Consider the following 19,797-nt stretch of genomic DNA (forward strand, 5'->3'; position numbering starts at 1 on the left):
AAGAATTTGTTCTTAACTGACTTGACTACTTACATAATGGTTACGTTTAAAAATGTAACACCTGGTGGGGGGGAACAAAAACTAAATGGTTACATTGTATCATAATTACATTATCAAACACGAATAAACATTTCATCGTTTGGTCGTATGTTGTAAATGTAGAGGTTAGGCTAGCTAAGCATTTTGTATGAAACAATATGAGAAAAAGTCATCTAGTCATCCAACTGAATTATCACTACGGTCGCTTTAACATGATGACCCGGAAGTGCATTATGTTTGCCGGTAGTAAAGCGTTTTCTTTTCCGGTGGCCTTAGCGGTAGTGCGAGCGTGGATTTGATCTAGGCTCACTAAAATAATTATAAAATGAGTGTCCCAGCATTTATCGACATAACCGAAGAGGACCAGGTACGATTGAAGTGTTTTAGTAATAGTTTAAAAAAAAGAATGAGCACACTCATGTCGATATGTAACGTTACGACAAAGGGTGACATGCCAGATAACATTAGCATGCTAATGTTAGCCATATAATGATTCAAAGACTATGGTCAGTACACTATCTAGTTAGCTTAGCTGTTTGTTAGCTAGCATGCTAACTTTACAGCTGGTTCCATTTTCATCCCCAGTTAAATGGATCTAGATGTTCTCTTTGTAAACTGTAGCTATATCCCCGTGATTTGTGTTTACTTAATGCAACGTATTGCCAGCTGATGCATTTGTTTTACACGTAACTAGGAATGTACGTTAGGTAACTAGCTAACAGTTAATTGCAGTCTACAACATCAACAATTTGTATCAATGTTTGCACCCAATGTAGCTAGCTAACTGGTTAGAATAGTTGACTAGTTTTGGATGAAGACACAAGCTAGTTGTAATGTATAGATTAACTGCCAGCTGTAAGGCTTAGAGAAGGAAAATACGTCATTGTGCAGCCTTAATCAAATGTACAATTTAAATATCTCTAATGACTGCTGTTAAGTAGTGCTGTTTTGTTATTGGACTAAGTGTCATTGCTGTGTCTGTAGTTTGTTTAATCTGGGGTGTATTCATTAGACTGATTCCGTTGAAAAACGTTTTATAACGGAAAACATTTACTGTTTACTCAAGGAACCAAACAGACAGAAATGGGAAAGTACTCAATAGAAGCTGTAGTTTTCGTTGCAGAAAGTTTTATGTTTGGTTTCACAGACAAAATGTTTTGCAACGGAATCCGACTAATAAATACACCCCTGTTCTTTTATAATGTGTTGTTGTTGACAGGCCTCAGAGCTCAGGGCCTACATCAAAGCCAAAGGAGCAGAGATCTCAGAGGAAAACTCAGAAGGCGGTCTCCATGTGGACCTGGCTCAAATCATCGAGGCCTGTGACGTCTGCCTCAAGGACGACGATAAAGGTGACTGACACCAGGGAAACGCTAACCTATAGCCAGTGGCACTTCCAAAGGACTGCTCACATTGGTGACGTATCCATGTAGAGAAGGCAAACATGCCCAAGGCATCTACAGATATACCTGTCTCTGCATGGTGTCAGCACACACATGAACTGTAAACTGTCCTCTCTCACTCTTGTCTTTCTGTCTGTCAACCCCCTCCCCTTCCTTGTCTTGTTCCCTTAATTCATCTGCTGTTTCTACCTCTGCTGTTTTTCTTTCCATCTCCCTACCCATCCTGTCCTTTTGTTTTCTCCTGGACCCCCACTTAGAAAAACAAACATGTTTCCTCCTAAAAGAGGCTTGTATGAATGATTCTTGAATCATGATGAAGGGTGTCATTGTGATTGATAGTTGTCTCTCTCTCTCCTCTCTGTAGAAGTGGAGAGTGTGATGAACAGCATAGTGTCACTGCTACTCATCCTGGAGGCGGAGAAACAGGAGACCCTGATCGAGAGTCTGTGTGAGAAGCTGGTCAAGTCCCGAGAGGGAGAGAGGCCTTCCCTCAGGATGCAGCTGTAAGTCCACACATTCATCTATCTCTGTTCTCTACTAGTCTTCCCTGACTGGTGAAGTATGCAGCCACCCACTCTAGATGCCTGGATCACTAGGACATAGTTAATGGAGTCAGCGACCAAAGATTTGGGTTTGTTTATGCACTATGGAAGAAGTGGGACCCTTGTAAACACTAACCGTAAGCCATGTCTTAATGGTGAAGTTAACGTGTATGGTTTTGGTTGTGTAGGCTGAGTAACCTGTTCCATGGTATGGATGAGACAGCCCCAGTGAGGTACACAGTCTACTGCAGCCTCATCAAGGTAGCAACCACCTGCAACGCCATCGCTTTCATCCCCACGGACCTCGACCAGGTACGCTCACCGTGCACACTCGCCATACACTGTCATACTCACCGTGCACCTCGCCATACACTGTCATACTCACCGTGCACCTCGCCATACACTGTCATACTCACCGTGCACCTCGCCATACACTGTCATACTCACCGTGCACCTCGCCATACACTGTCATACTCACCGTGCACCTCGCCATACACTGTCATACTCACCGTGCACCTCGCCATACACTGTCATACTCACCGTGCACACTCGCCATACACTGTCATACTCACCGTGCACCTCGCCATACACTGTCATACTCACCGTGCACACTCGCCATACACTGTCATACTCACCGTGCACCTCGCCATACACTGTCATACTCACCGTGCACACTCGCCATACACTGTCATACTCACCGTGCACACTCGCCATACACTGTCATACTCACCGTGCACACTCGCCATACACTGTCATACTCACCGTGCACACTCGCCATACACTGTCACTCTCACCGTGCACACTCGCCATACACTGTCACTCTCACCGTGCACCTCGCCATACACTGTCACTCTCACCGTGCACACTCGCCATACACTGTCACTCTCACCGTGCACCTCGCCATACACTGTCTCTCTCACCGTGCACCTCGCCATACACTGTCACTCTCACCGTGCACACTCGCCATACACTGTCACTCTCACCGTGCACACTCGCCATACACTGTCACTCTCACCGTGCACACTCGCCATACACTGTCACTCTCACCGTGCACACTCGCCATACACGGTCACTCTCACCGTGCACACTCGCCATACACGGTCACTCTCACCGTGCACACTCGCCATACACGGTCACTCTCACCGTGCACACTCGCCATACACGGTCACTCTCACCGTGCACACTCGCCATACACTGTCACTTTCACCGTGCACACTCGCCATACACTGTCACTCTCACCGTGCACACTCGCCATACACGGTCACTCTCACCGTGCACACTCGCCATACACGGTCACTCTCACCGATGTGCTAATCTAATTTGCTCAGACCACACTTTACCAGTCACATGTAAGGGCTCTGTGCAGGAACAAGACATTGTAGAGGAAGGATGATTGACGTTTTCATGGCTCTGCTTGTGTGTTTGTGGTTCAGGTGCGTAAGTGGATCACAGACTGGAACCTGAACACAGAGAAGAAACACACACTGCTAAGGCTGGTGTACGAGGCCCTGGTCGAATGTAAGAAGAGGTAACTACCTACACACAGTTTGGTGCCTGGTGGTGTCATCGACACAGTCTGGTTCCTGGTGGTGTCATCGACACAGTCTGGAGCCTGGTGGTTTCATCGACACAGTCTGGTGCCTGGTGGTGTCATCGGCACAGCCTGGTGCCTGGTGGTGTCATCGGCACAGCCTGGTGCCTGGTGGTGTCATCGGCACAGCCTGGAGCCTGGTGGTGTCATCGGCACAGTCTGGTGCCTGGTGGTGTCATCGGCACAGTCTGGTGCCTGGTGGTGTCATCGGCACAGTCTGGTGCCTGGTGGTGTCATCGGCACAGTCTGGTGCCTGGTGGTGTCATCGGCACAGCCTGGTGCCTGGTGGTGTCATCGGCACAGCCTGGTGCCTGGTGGTGTCATCGGCACAGCCTGGTGCCTGGTGGTGTCATCGGCACAGCCTGGTGCCTGGTGGTGTCATCGGCACAGCCTGGTGCCTGGTGGTGTCATCGACACATTCACTCTTATAATTGTTTTCCATATTTTTCTAAAAGTAATTCGTCAGTACAATGGGATATGTGTTGTTTATCTGCAATGTTTGTATTTTTCTTGAGCTGGTCCTTGTGTCACTGGGTGTGTGTGTTCCTCTGCAGCGAGGCTGCAGCTAAGGTGATGGTGGAGCTGCTGGGGAGTTACACAGAGGACAACGCCTCACAAGCACGCGTTGATGCCCACAGGTACACACATACACACCTCTATCCTACTGTTATTGTTATCCTACCATCATAACTACAAGATCTGATACGTGACTGGCTGTCTTTGCTGTCACTCACCCCTCTGTGGTTCCTCCCTCCAGATGCATTGTACGAGCCCTGAAAGACCCCAACACCTTCCTGTTGGACCATCTCCTGGCCCTGAAACCTGTCCGCTTCCTAGAGGGAGAACTCCTCCACGATGTGAGTACTGAAGCCCAGCTCAGGGAACAGCTCATCCTACTGTTAACAAGGCTGTGACATTTGAACACTGTTGTTGGTGCCACAGTGGAGGATTTAATAGGTTCATATTAATCCATTCATAACAGTGATGCTACATTATTACCTGGTTGTTTTAACAGTAACTACATTGCCTTACGCTTCTCTCTCTCTCTCTCCTTCGTTCACAGCTCCTAACCATTTTTGTGAGTGCAAAGCTAGCTGCCTACGTGAAGTTTTACCAGAGCAACAAAGACTTTATCGATTCCCTCGGTGAGTGATCAAGACTCAATGGGGCTACCTGGCGGCTAGTGACCTGACTGCAGAGATCAAATCCCCCCGGGGGGGGACACACCTAGCCTAAACTGCTGACCTCTGTGGATACAGGGTTGGAATGTGTGTGTGTGTGTCAGCATTGTCTCTGTCCACACACACACACTGCTGAGAACGTAGTGGTCCAATTAACATGGTTGGTCCTCCCACATAAGTCAGGTGGTATTGGCTGTCACTGCAGACATGGTGGTGTTTGTGTTAATATGCCTGGTCACTGTAGTTCCACACTGCTGGGCACAGAGGCAATTAGCCAAGGGACCCTCCCTGAGTCAAGTGGAATTGAGTGTGTTGTGTGTTCATCACAGAATGATTACCTCTTGGAGTTTCCCTCCAAGGTCTCCCTGAGAGTTTGATCCTTAGTCAGTTACATTCTTAATCACCCAGCCAACTGGCAATTAATGTGCATTCAGTAATTCTAGTTAATGATCTCATGATTAATGTTACCTAAGAGTTGGTGACCTGTCATTGATTATCTATTTCATTGTCATGTCTTGTTATTCCTGTGTTTTAATAACTCTTCCTGTCCCCAGGTGTCAACCATGTTAGTCCTTGTCCCCAGGTGTCAACCATGTTAGTCCTGTCCCCGGGTGTCAACCATGTTAGTCCTGTCCCCGGGTGTCAACCATGTTAGTCCTGTCCCCGGGTGTCAACCATGTTAGTCCTGTCCCCGGGTGTCAACCATGTTAGTCCTGTCCCCGGGTGTCAACCATGTTAGTCCTGTCCCCGGGTGTCAACCATGTTAGTCCTGTCCCCGGGTGTCAACCATGTTAGTCCTGTCCCCGGGTGTCAACCATGTTAGTCCTGTCCCCGGGTGTCAACCATGTTAGTCCTGTCCCCGGGTGTCAACCATGTTAGTCCTGTCCCCGGGTGTCAACCATGTTAGTCCTGTCCCCGGGTGTCAACCATGTTAGTCCTGTCCCCGGGTGTCAACCATGTTAGTCCTGTCCCCGGGTGTCAACCATGTTAGTCCTGTCCCCGGGTGTCAACCATGTTAGTCCTGTCCCCGGGTGTCAACCATGATGTTAGTCCTGTCCCCGGGTGTCAACCATGATGTTAGTCCTGTGTTTTATTGACTGTCTTCCTGTCCCCGGGTGTCAACCATGATGTTAGTCCTGTGTTTTATTGACTGTCTTCCTGTCCCCGGGTGTCAACCATGATGTTAGTCCTGTCCCCGGGTGTCAACCATGATGTTAGTCCTGTCCCCGGGTGTCAACCATGATGTTAGTCCTGTCCCCGGGTGTCAACCATGATGTTAGTCCTGTCCCCGGGTGTCAACCGTGATGTTAGTCCTGTCCCCGGGTGTCAACCGTGATGTTAGTCCTGTCCCCGGGTGTCAACCGTGATGTTAGTCCTGTCCCCGGGTGTCAACCGTGATGTTAGTCCTGTCCCCGGGTGTCAACCGTGATGTTAGTCCTGTCCCCGGGTGTCAACCGTGATGTTAGTCCTGTCCCCGGGTGTCAACCGTGATGTTAGTCCTGTCCCCGGGTGTCAACTGTGATGTTAGTCCTGTCCCCGGGTGTCAACTGTGATGTTAGTCCTGTCCCCGGGTGTCAACTGTGATGTTAGTCCTGTCCCCGGGTGTCAACTGTGATGTTAGTCCTGTCCCCGGGTGTCAACTGTGATGTTAGTCCTGTCCCCGGGTGTCAACTATGATGTTAGTCCTGTCCCCGGGTGTCAACCATGATGTTAGTCCTGTCCCCGGGTGTCAACCATGATGTTAGTCCTGTCCCCGGGTGTCAACCATGATGTTAGTCCTGTCCCCGGGTGTCAACCATGATGTTAGTCCTGTCCCCGGGTGTCAACCATGATGTTAGTCCTGTCCCCGGGTGTCAACTATGATGTTAGTCCTGTCCCCGGGTGTCAACCATGATGTTAGTCCTGTCCCCGGGTGTCAACCATGATGTTAGTCCTGTCCCCGGGTGTCAACCATGATGTTAGTCCTGTGTTTTATTGACTGTCTTCCTGTCCCCGGGTGTCAACCATGTTAGTCCTGTCCCCGGGTGTCAACCATGATGTTAGTCCTGTCCCCGGGTGTCAACCATGATGTTAGTCCTGTCCCCGGGTGTCAACCATGATGTTAGTCCTGTCCCCGGGTGTCAACCATGATGTTAGTCCTGTCCCCGGGTGTCAACCGTGATGTTAGTCCTGTCCCCGGGTGTCAACCATGATGTTAGTCCTGTGTTCTATTGACTGTCTTCCTGTCCCCGGGTGTCAACTATGATGTTAGTCCTGTGTTTTATTGACTCTGTCTTCCTGTCCCCAGGTGTCAACCATGATGTTAGTCCTGTCCCCAGGTGTCAACTATGATGTTAGTCCTGTCCCCGGGTGTCAACCATGTTAGTCCTGTCCCCGGGTGTCAACCATGATGTTAGTCCTGTGTTTTATTGACTCTGTCTTCCTGTCCCCAGGTGTCAACTATGATGTTAGTCCTGTCCCCAGGTGTCAACTATGATGTTAGTCCTGTCCCCGGGTGTCAACCATGTTAGTCCTGTCCCCGGGTGTCAACCATGATGTTAGTCCTGTGTTTTATTGACTGTCTTCCTGTCCCCAGGTGTCAACCATGATGTTAGTCCTGTGTTTTATTGACTGTCTTCCTGTCCCCGGGTGTCAACCATGTTAGTCCTGTCCCCGGGTGTCAACCATGTTAGTCCTGTCCCCGGGTGTCAACCATGATGTTAGTCCTGTCCCCGGGTGTCAACCATGATGTTAGTCCTGTCCCCGGGTGTCAACCATGATGTTAGTCCTGTCCCCGGGTGTCAACCATGATGTTAGTCCTGTCCCCGGGTGTCAACTATGATGTTAGTCCTGTCCCCGGGTGTCAACTATGATGTTAGTCCTGTCCCCAGGTGTCAACTATGATGTTAGTCCTGTGTTTTATTGACTGTCTTCCTGTCCCCGGGTGTCAACCATGATGTTAGTCCTGTGTTTTATTGACTGTCTTCCTGTCCCCAGGTATCAACCATGATGTTAGTCCTGTGTTTTATTGACTGTCTTCCTGTCCCCAGGTATCAACCATGATGTTAGTCCTGTGTTTTATTGACTGTCTTCCTGTCCCCGGGTGTCAACCATGTTAGTCCTGTCCCCGGGTGTCAACCATGTTAGTCCTGTCCCCGGGTGTCAACCATGTTAGTCCTGTCCCCGGGTGTCAACCATGTTAGTGTCCGGTGTCAACTCGGTTGTCAACCATGATGTTAGTCCTGTCCCCGGGTGTCAACCATGATGTTAGTCCTGTCCCCGGGTGTCAACCATGATGTTAGTCCTGTCCCCGGGTGTCAACCATGATGTTAGTCCTGTCCCCGGGTGTCAACCATGATGTTAGTCCTGTCCCCGGGTGTCAACCATGATGTTAGTCCTGTCCCCGGGTGTCAACCATGATGTTAGTCCTGTCCCCGGGTGTCAACCATGATGTTAGTCCTGTGTTTTATTGACTGTCTTCCTGTCCCCAGGTATCAACCATGATGTTAGTCCTGTGTTTTATTGACTGTCTTCCTGTCCCCAGGTATCAACCATGATGTTAGTCCTGTGTTTTATTGACTGTCTTCCTGTCCCCAGGTATCAACCATGATGTTAGTCCTGTGTTTTATTGACTGTCTTCCTGTCCCCAGGTATCAACCATGATGTTAGTCCTGTGTTTTATTGACTGTCTTCCTGTCCCCAGGTATCAACCATGATGTTAGTCCTGTGTTTTATTGACTGTCTTCCTGTCCCCAGGTATCAACCATGATGTTAGTCCTGTGTTTTATTGACTGTCTTCCTGTCCCCAGGTATCAACCATGATGTTAGTCCTGTGTTTATTGACTGTCTTCCTGTCCCCAGGTCTCAACCATGAGCAGAACATGGCTAAGATGCGTCTGCTGACGTTCATGGGCATGGCGGTGGAGTTTAAAGAGATCTCCTTTGACACCATGCAGCAGGAGCTGCAGTTAGAAGAAGACCAAGTAGAAGCCTTCGTCATCGACGGTACCAACACCACCTCAAATCCAATCTGACCCACACACACTCTCTAATAATACTATACTCCCCTCTGACAACGCTGGAATTCCCCCTCAATGCAACAGTCCACCTAACATCTATAAACACAAAAAGTTCAAATGGTAAAAACAGGATGTTGTCTGTAGATGTATTTTTTTGACATATTGAGGAACCAAACTGTCACAGGAGCAGACATGTAGGAGTTGGTATCCTTATTGTTACTGTGACGTTGGTCGCCCTGTCAGAAGTCTGTAATGTATTTGAGGGTTGCCTTGACACACGGATACTCCCTCTTGTCTGCCGCCCACCTCTCTCAATGTCTTCCTGTCTCTTTTGTCTGTAGCCGTTCGGACTAAGATGGTGTACTGCAAGATTGACCAGACACAGCGAAAGGTTATCGTGAGGTAAGCCAAAATAATATAGATATTTTTTTTAACGTGGCATTCTAATCAAGTGTATTCTGCGACGTTAGCGGCTGCGTTTGGCAGGCTAAAGCTGTGTCGTATTCATTAAGGCGCAATGTAGCGAAACATTTTGCAACAGAAAACGGAAACTGGCCCTCCCCTTTTTCAGTCCTTTTTCTTCCGTTTGGTACCTAATGAATATGACCTGTAATAGACTCTTTACTGTGTAGCAATCAGCTCAAGGTTTCTGACAACCGTTCTTCAGAGCTCCCCACTATAAAACCATAGAGTTGGTCTTTGTTCTTGTGTTGCTGTACAGAAATACTGTTATTCACCGTTGGAGACTTTTTGTTGCCAGTTGAGTATAAATGCTATTGTTGATGGGTTTCCGCAAAGGAAATCTAGACATCTATTTTTATTCTGTGCTACAAAGCAGGTTCCGTTTTACTCTGATCTGATTGGTGCTTACGGTTGTAGTATGTTCTATGCAGACCTATTAATCATAGGGTTTGTTTGTGTGTATGACGAGGAAAATGTCTTCCCTCTAGGTACTTCAGACGTATTAGGCACTACTTTGTCAGAGGGAGACTCAAAGCTCTGAGATTTCCAATGATACCTTTCAGGGTTGCCAGGTATGGCATTATGCTCCCCTTTCCCTAACTATGTGTCTCCATCTCTGCCCCCATCAGCCACAGCACACACCGCACCTTCGGCAAGCAGCAGTGGCAGCAGCTCTACGACAGTCTCAGCTCCTGGAAGGGCAATTTGGCAACTGTGAAGACCAGCCTCCAGACCCTGTCCCCCTCCGCCTAAGATCTCTCTCTCCAAAACCCTCTTTAAAAAAACTTCCCCCTTTGTCAAAATCCCTTGGTTGAATCTTCTGTCACCATTTTTATATTCACCCAATAAAAGACTAATTGAGATCTTCCATGGTTGTTTTGCTTGTCTTAATACCAGATGTAAATCATGTCTAGCTGTTTACAGGGGTAAGTGGTAGCGCAGAAGTTTCAGCATTACATGCTAACATCAGCAGTGACCGTGTTCTCCAGAGAAGCTGCTGTCTGTAGTGTTAATGGTTGCTCTTCACCTGGCGACCCGGAGCATCTGGCTCTAGTTAGACCCAGAGTGAGATGGTGGGGTACTCTTATCAATGTTATCAACCTGACTCCTCAGCTGAGGTCAGAGCAGTGTTCATTTCAGCGCTAGCTTTTTAGACTTTGGATGAGGTGTTGGGAAACTGATCCAGTGTCAGTTTGATGTTGTTACACAGGTTAGGAATACTGTGTCCTATCTCAATGGTCTCCCACCTCTAATACAAAGCAGTTAAATGATTTCACTCAAGATGAAACATTTACTGTAATATTTATGGTATGACTGGTCTTTCTGTGCCACTTCCACAGAAGACAAGCGACTGGCGTTGACCACGTTCTGTGCACTAGCCTGGTCCATCTTATTTCATGCAAAACGTCAACAGGAAAGGTTAAAACACTTCAACAGTCCTGGACACTGTTGGACAATTCTGAATGATAAAAGAGAAAATGTCCACCAAATACACTAATGAGCTGACCAGAATGGAATTCCACTCCCTCCTAATACTGTAAGAGGACAAATGATTGGCTGTTACACTGGTGTGTTAAAATCTCATCTCTAGCAGCATTCCAGAGCATTAGGTTCTGAACTGTGCTGATGTATGTGTTGGATCAGGCATTTAGATATAAAAGGGTTCTCTCAAAGTTCTCTCCCTCAGGGACTGATGAAATGTAGTTGAAGCACAGAAGTAGTGTCAAATCAACTTCTTGCTAAAACACCACTGCTGCCATACTTTTGACAACAAATTGCACGATAACGGGCCTTTACATTGTAATGGAGTTTTTCCAAAAATATTTTGCATCACTGCACATTTCATTAAGACAGCAGAAATACAATGGTTATTTGTCAGTCGAAACAAAGTTTACTTTGAAGAGAGCATGAGGAAGGGAGCAACACCATTGTTTGCCAGTCTACTGGGTAGAGCCAACACCAAACGACAACCTGTGTGTTAATGGTGATGTCACAGCTCTGGCCCAGCAGCATCTGCAGAAGCTCAAGGCTCACTCCTATCCCAGAGTCCTCTGGGAGAAGCATCCCCTGGTCTTATCAGAGGGAGTAAATCACACCACTCCTCATCATGGTCACCACCAGCAAGGTGGGGTACAGAGAAAGCAGGTTTAGACTAATGTAGTGAGACAGAGTTAGGTTTACTGAACACTGTGGAAGTCCCCATTAACCTGCCCCACATCTCTCTCTGTATGAGTCGGTCTCCATCTGTCTATCTATCCTGCTCTACCCCCATATCCTTCTCTTTCTCTCCCTCTCTCTGCTTAAGTGGGTATGTACTGACATGTATGTGTAACTGATAGATGAATACACACACTACATGTAAATGTTTTAAAGGTATGTAACTTGTAAAGCCTTTTGTCTGTAATGTATTTGTCATATGTGGAACCACAGTAAGACTAGCTGTTACTGATGAGGATCCTAATCAAATAAAACACATCTCAAATCTTTCTCCCTCTCTGTTTTCCTTTCTCTCTCTGTTCCCCTCTCTCTTTCTCTCCCAATCTCTGTTTCCCTCTATCTCTCCCAATCTCTGTTTCCCTTTCTCTCTCGCTCTCTGTTCCCCTCTCTCTTTCTCTCTCTCTCTATCTCAGTTCCCCTCTCTCTTTCTATCCCTCTCTCTCCCAATCTGTTTCCCTCTCTATCTCTCTCTCTGTTCCCCTCTCTCTTTCTCTCCCTCTCTTTCTCTCCCTCTATCTCAGTTCCCCTCTCTTTCTCTCCCTCTCTCCCAATCTCTGTTTCCCTTTCTCTCCCTCTCTCCCTCTCTTCCTTGAACTCTGTTTCTCTATCTTCTCTCACATTGTTTTTCTCTCGTCCTTTCTCCCCTCTCACTCTAATTTGTCTCTCAGGCCCTAAGTTACTGCTTCATGGATGGTGTGTCATGTGAGATCTCCCAGCTGTAACTTTCACGTCATTCTCCAGTTGGTTTATCTGCTCTCATGACCCGTCTTATCACGTTTGGAAGCTGGTAGTTCCACGCAGTTCAGTGCTGAAAAGCAAATGAGCTGATACTCCTATGGTAACCTGGCTACTCACCAGAAAACAGTTTGAAGGTGAATTTGATCTCTCGTGTGTTATGTGAAAAGCGTGTACTCCACTAAATATGAACAATATGCATATGGACAGCAGTGACTTTTAGAATGCTAAACAGTTCATTATGCCTTAAAGACTGTGGATGTGCGTAAGAAGACAGACTCTCAACAGATCATGCTGACTTGGAATTTTCCCACCGCTGAGAATATTATCACTTTTCCAGAGCATAGTGCTCAATCATCACAGCCTTGCCTCAGAGTGCATGTTTAAAGCCTTTCTGTAATATCATCTAGCGTCAGACACTAGATAAAGTCAGGAATTTCACTTTTGCATCAGCCTTTCATTCTCTGTATGAACATTCCTTATAGCAAATCTAAAGCCCTGACAGTGTCCAGACACACAGCAGAACACAGGACAAGAGAAGACATCCTATTAACTTTCAGTTAGCACCATCTCTCTTTATGTCTATCTCTCTCTCTCGCCATATCACTACCATATCACTACCATATCACTACCATATCCCTACTTTACATAAACAGTGGCCTAGCACCCATGATGGAGATAAACCTATTTAGACAGAGTGCACAAGACAAACACAAGTGTAAGGACACCGACAGGAGTGTTGACCTGGCAGGAGTGTTGACCTGGCAGGAGTGTTGACCTGGCAGGAGTGTTGACCTGGCAGGAGTGTTGACCTGGCAGGAGTGTTGACCTGGCAGGAGTGTTGACCTGGCAGGAGCAGGCTATTTGCTCTGATAATAACACTAACACGTTACATCAGCCTTAGCAGAAATCTGAGTTGACACAGGATGTTTTATTGACGTTTGTGATACGTTTGCAGCGTGTCTTGGGGGTTTGTGATACGTTTGCAGCGTGTCTTGGGGGATTGTGATACGTTTGCAGCGTGTCTTGGGGGTTTGTGATATGTTTGCAGCGTGTCTTGGGGGTTTGTGATACGTTTGCAGTGTGTCTTGGGGGTTTGTGATACGTTTGCAGCGTGTCTTGGGGGTTTGTGATACATTTGCCGTGTGTCTTGGGGGTTTGTGATACGTTTGCAGCGTGTCTTGGGGGTTGCTGTTGTGACAGGGATCTTTTATGACAGAGTGTGGCACAAGAAAGGTTGTCTTATTGAGAACACACACCTCTGCTCTTCTGTGGGCTGAGAGGAGCATGAACCTGTGGGTTTTAACCTGGCTAATTTATACACTCACATTGAAAGGGCAGAGGCAGCATTGTGGATACCACAAAGAGCACTCTGGATAAAAGGTTTAGCCATTTAGGGTGAAATATTACATGCACTGGTTTTTCCCATTAAGAGGTCGTTAAACTCGGCTATCCTAGTCAATCTCAGTAAATCTCAGGGATAAAGGTCAATTTGCTGAGACAGGTCGCGAGGCAGACACATTAAGAATCCAGGCCATGAAGTCATGGTCGCAAAAGGAAATGTGCGTCACTTGAACACGTCATGTGGAAAACTGGGACACATCCGTTAGATTCAGAGTACATGTTTCCCTTTCTACAACGTGCAATACAATGTTTAGTACCATATACGCCTCTGGCCTCTCTTAGATATGGACTTATGTTTTCTTTTAAATAAATATTACAAAAAAAGTAAATTGAGAGTGGAAACCAAGCCTTACAGTAGAATGTGATTTCGTGTTTTGGTGTGACATTTACATGATATTGTTAGCCATAATGACATCCATTAGTTCCCATACTTCCCTGATTGTGAAGTGCCTGTTTCGACAGTGGAGCGTGAGTAGGCATATCCATATTAATAATATGTCTGTTTATTTGTTCTAAGCTAAATGTAAAGTAGACGTTTTAAAGCCTCTGGGAAGTCTACAGCTCTACTTGATTCACTCCTGTGCCGATTCTCTCTTGTTTAGTGGTTTCATGTGCCACCTAGTGTTCCTACTGCACTGTAGATCAGTGTATCCAGGTGAAAAGCTTGATTAGTCAGGTCTGTACAGGTAGGTAACTACTACAGAACAGGAGGTGAGCTCACGTTGTTGGGAGTAAACAGAAACTTCGCGCTTCCTGGAATATTTTACTTTTATCGATTTAACGAATTATAATATTTTGTAATGCGGTGTTGTTGATTATTGATGATACGTGTTCTGAGTGTTTTTATAAGGAAATATAATACACAGCTGTTATCGGCGAATGTTCAAGGTAGGTGGTTTCATTTCAGTTTCACCTGTCAACAATCAACGTCATTCATACCTGCTCAGTAACATTCATTTCGTGCAGTAGCCTGTTTTATTCCACTCTTCTTGGATTTTACACACGTTTTAAAGGTAAAGGTACACTACGCAGAAATTGCTCTGCCATTTCCTGGTTGCTAAAATTCTAATAGTTCGCCAAGTATAGTGTGGACAATCATTGTATCATCGAAACCGCTGTGAAATATCATTGACATAACCGAACATATTGTATTTTCAGCTGTTTGAAGCTGGTGTACGACACCTAAAGTAAGAGGCAAAAACCGAAATTTTAAGAACGGGAATCATATAAATAAAGCACATAGAACAGATATACCGCTTCTAAGACTTGCTTTCAATGAGAATTACATATCTATAATTCATACTTCTATGTGAATTTGGTCGGGTCGCCCAAAAAGTGACATTTCAGTGTGAACAATTTAAGTTGTAAAATTAAAACTCACGTTTTTAAGGAAGAAATTGCTACGCAATCAACAGATCCACTGTATAGGCTTCTGAACAGCTTTCTGATAAAAACTGGGTGTGTCTTGTCACTCACTTGTGAAATACACGTTCTAACTTCTTATCTAATCTCTATGACCTATGCTCAAATCATTATCCGCAGGTGAATGGCGATGCTTTTGCATTTATTCATACTGTATCAACTGCTTCCCTGTGGAAACTTTGCTTGTATGAGAAAGTTATTACACACCACAGGGACAGAGGACCAGTCAAAAGAAGGTGAGACATGAGTTTCCAAACATCTTCAAATAGAATTTTGTTATATTCTTAAATTATAGTATTAAAGTACTGTCTTTAAAAGTTTGCATAATTTAGTTCTACTCGTGATTGGGTCCCCTAGTTTTTGTGCAAGAGGAGCAGGCAAATGCATTCTTAGGACGCCATCTATTGGCCAACCGATTTGACTTTGAGCTCTTCACTCCTGGGAATTTGGAGAGGGAGTGCTTTGAAGAAGTCTGCAACTATGAGGAAGCACGAGAGGTCTTTGAAAATGTCCCTCAGACTGTAAGTGATGCTGAGATGGTGTTCAGACAGAATTTGTGTGGTAGGCCCAGTCTCATGACCACAACCTGATGTTGTCTTTATGTTACTTCGCAGGATGACTTCTGGAAAAAGTACACAGAGGGTAAGAGAAGTATGGCTAAGTATATCTACATATATGTCGCAGGTCAACTATTTGTCATTGTACTACTACTAATCGCACAGATTTTTCGAACAACACTGATGGGTACAGGGTGGCAGAAGACACCCTCAAGCAGGAGGACGAAATGCAAAACCTAATGCAGTATATAGCCCAGCGGTGCAATTCAGGCCCTGTCACGTCCTGACCAGTGAAAAGGTTCATTTGCCATAGTAGTATGGTCAGGGCGTGGCAGGGGGGTTGTTTTGTGTGTTTTGGGGTTTGTTTGTTTCTAGGGGAATGTGTTCTGGTTTTCATTTTCTATGTTTCGTTTTCCAGGTTTGGCCGAGTATGGTTTCCAATCAGAGGCAGGTGTCTTTCGTTGTCTCTGATTGGAAGCCATACTTAGGCAGCCTGTTTTCCTTTGGGTTTTGTGGGTGGTTGTTTTCCGTATAGTCTGTGTACCTTACGGAACTGTTTGTTGTTTGGTTATTTTGTTTAAGTGTTCTCTTATAATAAATGAAGATGAGCACTATACACGCTGCGCCTTGGTCTAATCCTTTCGACGCGCGTGACAGGCCCTTAGGTTCTGCAGTCCAGTTTATTTTCTCCTTGACAGGTGTATTACTCCATAAATGTTACAGGATGGCTGGAGAGAAACCTGGTTTTAAATTTTTTTAGAAAAAGCACCATACACTGTGACTGTTAAGGAGAGTTAGCAGCATATTTAGGAATCTTGCAGTGTGTCATACATGCAAAAATACTTAAATTGGTTGTTTTTGTGTGATTGCACAGATGAGGACACGCGGCCTTCGCGGCTGGATGTGACTGCCCTGCTTGTGGGTCTGATCGCGGCAGGGGTGGCCGTCGTCATCTTCGGCCTGTTGGTCTGGTACTTCTGCAAGGGGAGTTGTAAGGATAACCTCTCACGTGCCGGGTGAGTTAGATGAGGGGCATTATGTTGACTGAGGGGGGCATTATGTTGACTGAGGGGGGCATTATGTTGACTGAGGGGGGCATTATGTTGACTGATTGACAGTGGTCACTGGATCAGTAGTTTGAATAAGATCAAATGTTATTTGTCACATGCGCCGACTACAACAGGTGTAGTAGACCTTACCGTGAAATGCTTACTTACAAGCCCTTAACCAACAATACAGTTTTAAGAAAAATAAGAGTTGAGGAAAATATTTGCTAAATAAAATAAAAATAACGAGGCTATATACAGGGGGTACCGAGTCAATATGCGGTGTTACAGGTTAGTCGAGGTAATTGAGGTAATATGTACATGTAGATAGGGGTAAAGTGACTATGCATAGATAAACTTGGCGTTCCGGTACCGCTTGCCGTGCGGTAGCAGAGAGAACAGTCTGCTTGGGTGGCTGGAGTCTTTGGCAATTTTTAGGGCCTTCCTAAAAAAGTTGTTTGTGTGTGTGTGTGTGTGTGTGTGTGTGTGTGTGTGTGTGTGTATACGCACACATTCTTCTAAGGGGATACCACATCATTCCTGACTGTCTCTTCCAGCTCTGTTAGGGTGCGTCCAAGGCGCAGTAATGCCTCGCTGATCATGAGGAGACTGGATGAGGTCTCTCTGCAGCCCGTGCTCCTGCCCCCGCCAGAGGAGATTGACCCCCCAGGCCTGCCCTCCTATGAGGACGCCATCGGCAAAACCGGAACGCACGACGCCCCACCTCCTCCTTACCCTGGGTATACACACACATGCTCATGTATACATACACACATGATTGTGCCGGTTGCTGCAGAGAAGGAGGTCAAAGGGGAGTTTTTATTTGAATTTTATTTCACCTTTATTTAACCAGGTAGGCCAGTTGAGAACAAGTTCTCATTTACAACTGCGTCCTGGACAAGATAAAGCAAAGCAGTGCTACACAAACAACACAGAGTTACACATGGAATAAACCAACATACAGTCAATAACACAATAGAAAAATCTATATACAGTGTGTGCAAATGAGGTAAGATTAGGGAGGTAAGGCAATAAATAGGCCGTAGTGACGAAGTAATTACAATTTAGCAATTAAACACTGGAGTGATAGATGTGCAGAAGATGAATGTGCAAGTAGAGATACTGGGGTGCAAAGGAGCAAAAAATAAATGACAATATGGGGATGAGGTAGTTGGATGGGCTATTTACAGATGGGCTATGTACAGGTGCAGTGATCTGTGAGCTGCTCTGACAGCTGATGCTTAAGAGTGAGTGTAGCTTTTGTTGAGTGACAGGTAATGATGCTTTGTGGGTAACAGTTGTCGATGGGTTCAGTGTCCTCCCTGGTTCGAGCCCAGGTTGTGGGAAGGAGATTAACGCAACCAACAATGTTACACACCCCAAAAACTTGCTCTACCTATCTGAATTTAATTATAACTACAAAATTGTTCATACATTAAAATATTTTTCAAAATAATTTTTGTTAAATTTTATTTTGGTTTATAGACAGTAGAGATCTTTCTAACCTTGCCTCGTTAGGTGAACAACATGTTCACTTTGTTGTTTCTTTCCCACAGGTCACGACCTGGAAGTATTCGACGATAGCATCTTTGACCTCGCTGGATGAATGTCTCCATATTGTGCTTCATCAAATGCTACTGAAGAGGTTTAGATCTATTTACTTTATATGGTTGTTCTCCACTGTGCATGTTCAAGATGTGATTTTATTGGATTGTAATACCTTGTGATAATTGTAGATCTGTGTGACTGATTAACTCTTTACCTCTTCCGTTACCTGCAATTCGAGATGTTTAGCATATTTATCTATTTGTACAAATGTTTAGCAATTTTTCTGCATGTGCCAAAATTGATTTATTCCTCATCACTTTATTCCTCACTTATGTCAACTTTTGAGTTGGACTTGCTTTAACCCATAACAACTAATGAGGTAATACTTGATATGATGTAACTTAGTTAAACTAAGTTACAAAAAAAGCATAAAAGCATTACAACTATGCTTTTATGAATGGAAAATGAAGCATGAGAAACCGTATTGAGTCTATACCAGTGGAGGCTGGATTGGAGCGAATGGAATGGCATCAAGCACATGGAAACCATGGGTTTTGTATTTAATTTCATTCCACTCCAGCCATTACCACGAGTCTGTCCACCCCAATTAAGGTGCCACCAACCTGTGGTATACATACAAGTCTGCCTACTACAACTTTATTTTACTCATTTAGCAGACACTCTCATCCAGAGCGACTTACAGTAGACATACATTTCATGCATTTTTTTTTGTTGTACTGCCTCCCCCCCCGTGGGAATCGAACCCACAACCCTGGCGTTGCACACACCATGCTGGCGTTGCCAACACCATGCTCTACCAACTGAGCCACAGGGAAGACACTACTGTAGCCTATTGGTTAATGACACAATATCAGCATAGTGTTAGGACAGACTGAGAGAATTGACACTTCCACATTCTCTAAATCATATTAGATATACAGTGGTTTCTAAAAGTATTGGGACAGTGACAATATTTGTTGTGAGAAAGATGCACAAATATCATCCCCCCCAATCTCCCCTGTTATTGTAATGGTGAGAGGTTAGCATGTCTTGGGGGTATGGTATAAAATGCTAACCTCCCCTGTTATTGTAAAGGTGAGAGGTTAGCATGTCTTGGGGGTATGCTCTTTGTGCATCTGTAACTTTCATTATTCACGATTCCTTCAGGGTTATCTGTAATCATGGTAACGTCCACATTAATGTAGAAGTGTTTAGAAACATATATTCTTATTTACAATAAAAGTGACTCCCAAATGACAAATCAAATGTTATTTGTCACATGCGCCGAATACAACAGGTGTAAACCTTACAGTGAAATGCATACTTACAAGCCCTTAACCAACAATGCTTTAAGAAGTTAAGAAAAAAATAATGGATTAGTAGAAAATACATTATTTACCATGAATTTCTATTGGGCACAAAGTAATCTTAAACACAACCAAAACAAGCAGCAAATGTATCCAACACATTTTATAGAGTCACAAGCTTGATGTAATCATTGAGTGCTATGAATATGGGACCAAATACTTAACTTTTTAATACACATATAAGTGAGTTTGTCCCAATACTTTTGGTCCCCTAAAATAGGGTGGGGGGGCATGTACAAAAGGTCCTGTAATTTCGAAACGGTTCGGCTGATATAGATGAAAATA

General features: G+C 45.2%; 2 protein-coding genes and 1 long non-coding RNA gene across 5 annotated transcripts; all 3 read left to right on the plus strand.

The window, feature by feature from the left end:
* The first annotated feature begins 272 nt into the window (after nt 1-272).
* LOC115166840 (eukaryotic translation initiation factor 3 subunit M) lies at nt 273-10,084 on the plus strand. Its single transcript, XM_029720708.1, has 11 exons — nt 273-406; nt 1,259-1,391; nt 1,807-1,945; nt 2,173-2,296; nt 3,418-3,512; nt 4,130-4,213; nt 4,333-4,432; nt 4,639-4,720; nt 8,597-8,740; nt 9,096-9,156; nt 9,846-10,084. The coding sequence occupies exons 1-11, from the start codon at nt 365-367 to the stop codon at nt 9,967-9,969; spliced, it is 1,128 nt and encodes a 375-aa protein (XP_029576568.1). The 5' UTR covers nt 273-364; the 3' UTR covers nt 9,970-10,084.
* LOC115166841 (uncharacterized) lies at nt 4,727-7,833 on the plus strand. Of its 2 annotated transcripts, none has more exons than XR_003870376.1 (2): nt 4,727-5,367; nt 7,044-7,833. It is a non-coding gene; the product is annotated as an uncharacterized LOC115166841 (long non-coding RNA). The 2 variants fall into 2 exon arrangements; XR_003870375.1 differs by lacking the exon at nt 4,727-5,367 and adding an exon at nt 5,775-5,818.
* A 4,165-nt stretch (nt 10,085-14,249) lies between the features above and the next one.
* On the plus strand, nt 14,250-18,610 carry LOC115166842 (transmembrane gamma-carboxyglutamic acid protein 4-like). Of its 2 annotated transcripts, none has more exons than XM_029720710.1 (7): nt 14,250-14,585; nt 15,115-15,230; nt 15,352-15,515; nt 15,609-15,636; nt 16,426-16,567; nt 17,155-17,337; nt 18,154-18,610. In XM_029720710.1, exons 2-7 carry the CDS (start codon nt 15,119-15,121, stop codon nt 18,179-18,181), a joined length of 657 nt encoding a protein of 218 aa, XP_029576570.1. In that variant the 5' UTR covers nt 14,250-14,585; nt 15,115-15,118; the 3' UTR covers nt 18,182-18,610. The 2 variants fall into 2 exon arrangements, with proteins under 2 accessions (XP_029576570.1, XP_029576569.1); XM_029720709.1 differs by having other exon boundaries at nt 14,250-14,460.
* Nucleotides 18,611-19,797: the final 1,187 nt, after the last annotated feature.

Source organism: Salmo trutta, chromosome 29, assembly GCF_901001165.1.
Source record: "Salmo trutta chromosome 29, fSalTru1.1, whole genome shotgun sequence".
Classification (NCBI taxonomy): Eukaryota; Metazoa; Chordata; class Actinopteri; order Salmoniformes; family Salmonidae; genus Salmo; species Salmo trutta.

Bases quoted from the DNA above. Each gene is read 5' to 3' on its own strand.
- LOC115166840 (XM_029720708.1), top strand. From the start codon at position 365: ATGAGTGTCCCAGCATTTATCGACATAACCGAAGAGGACCAG. The intron at 407-1,258 runs GTACGATTGAAG...TGTTGTTGACAG, and splicing joins ACATAACCGAAGAGGACCAG to GCCTCAGAGCTCAGGGCCTA. The intron at 2,297-3,417 runs GTACGCTCACCG...TTTGTGGTTCAG, and splicing joins TCCCCACGGACCTCGACCAG to GTGCGTAAGTGGATCACAGA.
- LOC115166842 (XM_029720710.1), top strand. From the start codon at position 15,119: ATGGCGATGCTTTTGCATTTATTCATACTGTATCAACTGCTTCCCTGT. The intron at 15,637-16,425 runs GTAAGAGAAGTA...GTGATTGCACAG, and splicing joins CTGGAAAAAGTACACAGAGG to ATGAGGACACGCGGCCTTCG. The intron at 17,338-18,153 runs GTATACACACAC...TCTTTCCCACAG, and splicing joins CCACCTCCTCCTTACCCTGG to GTCACGACCTGGAAGTATTC.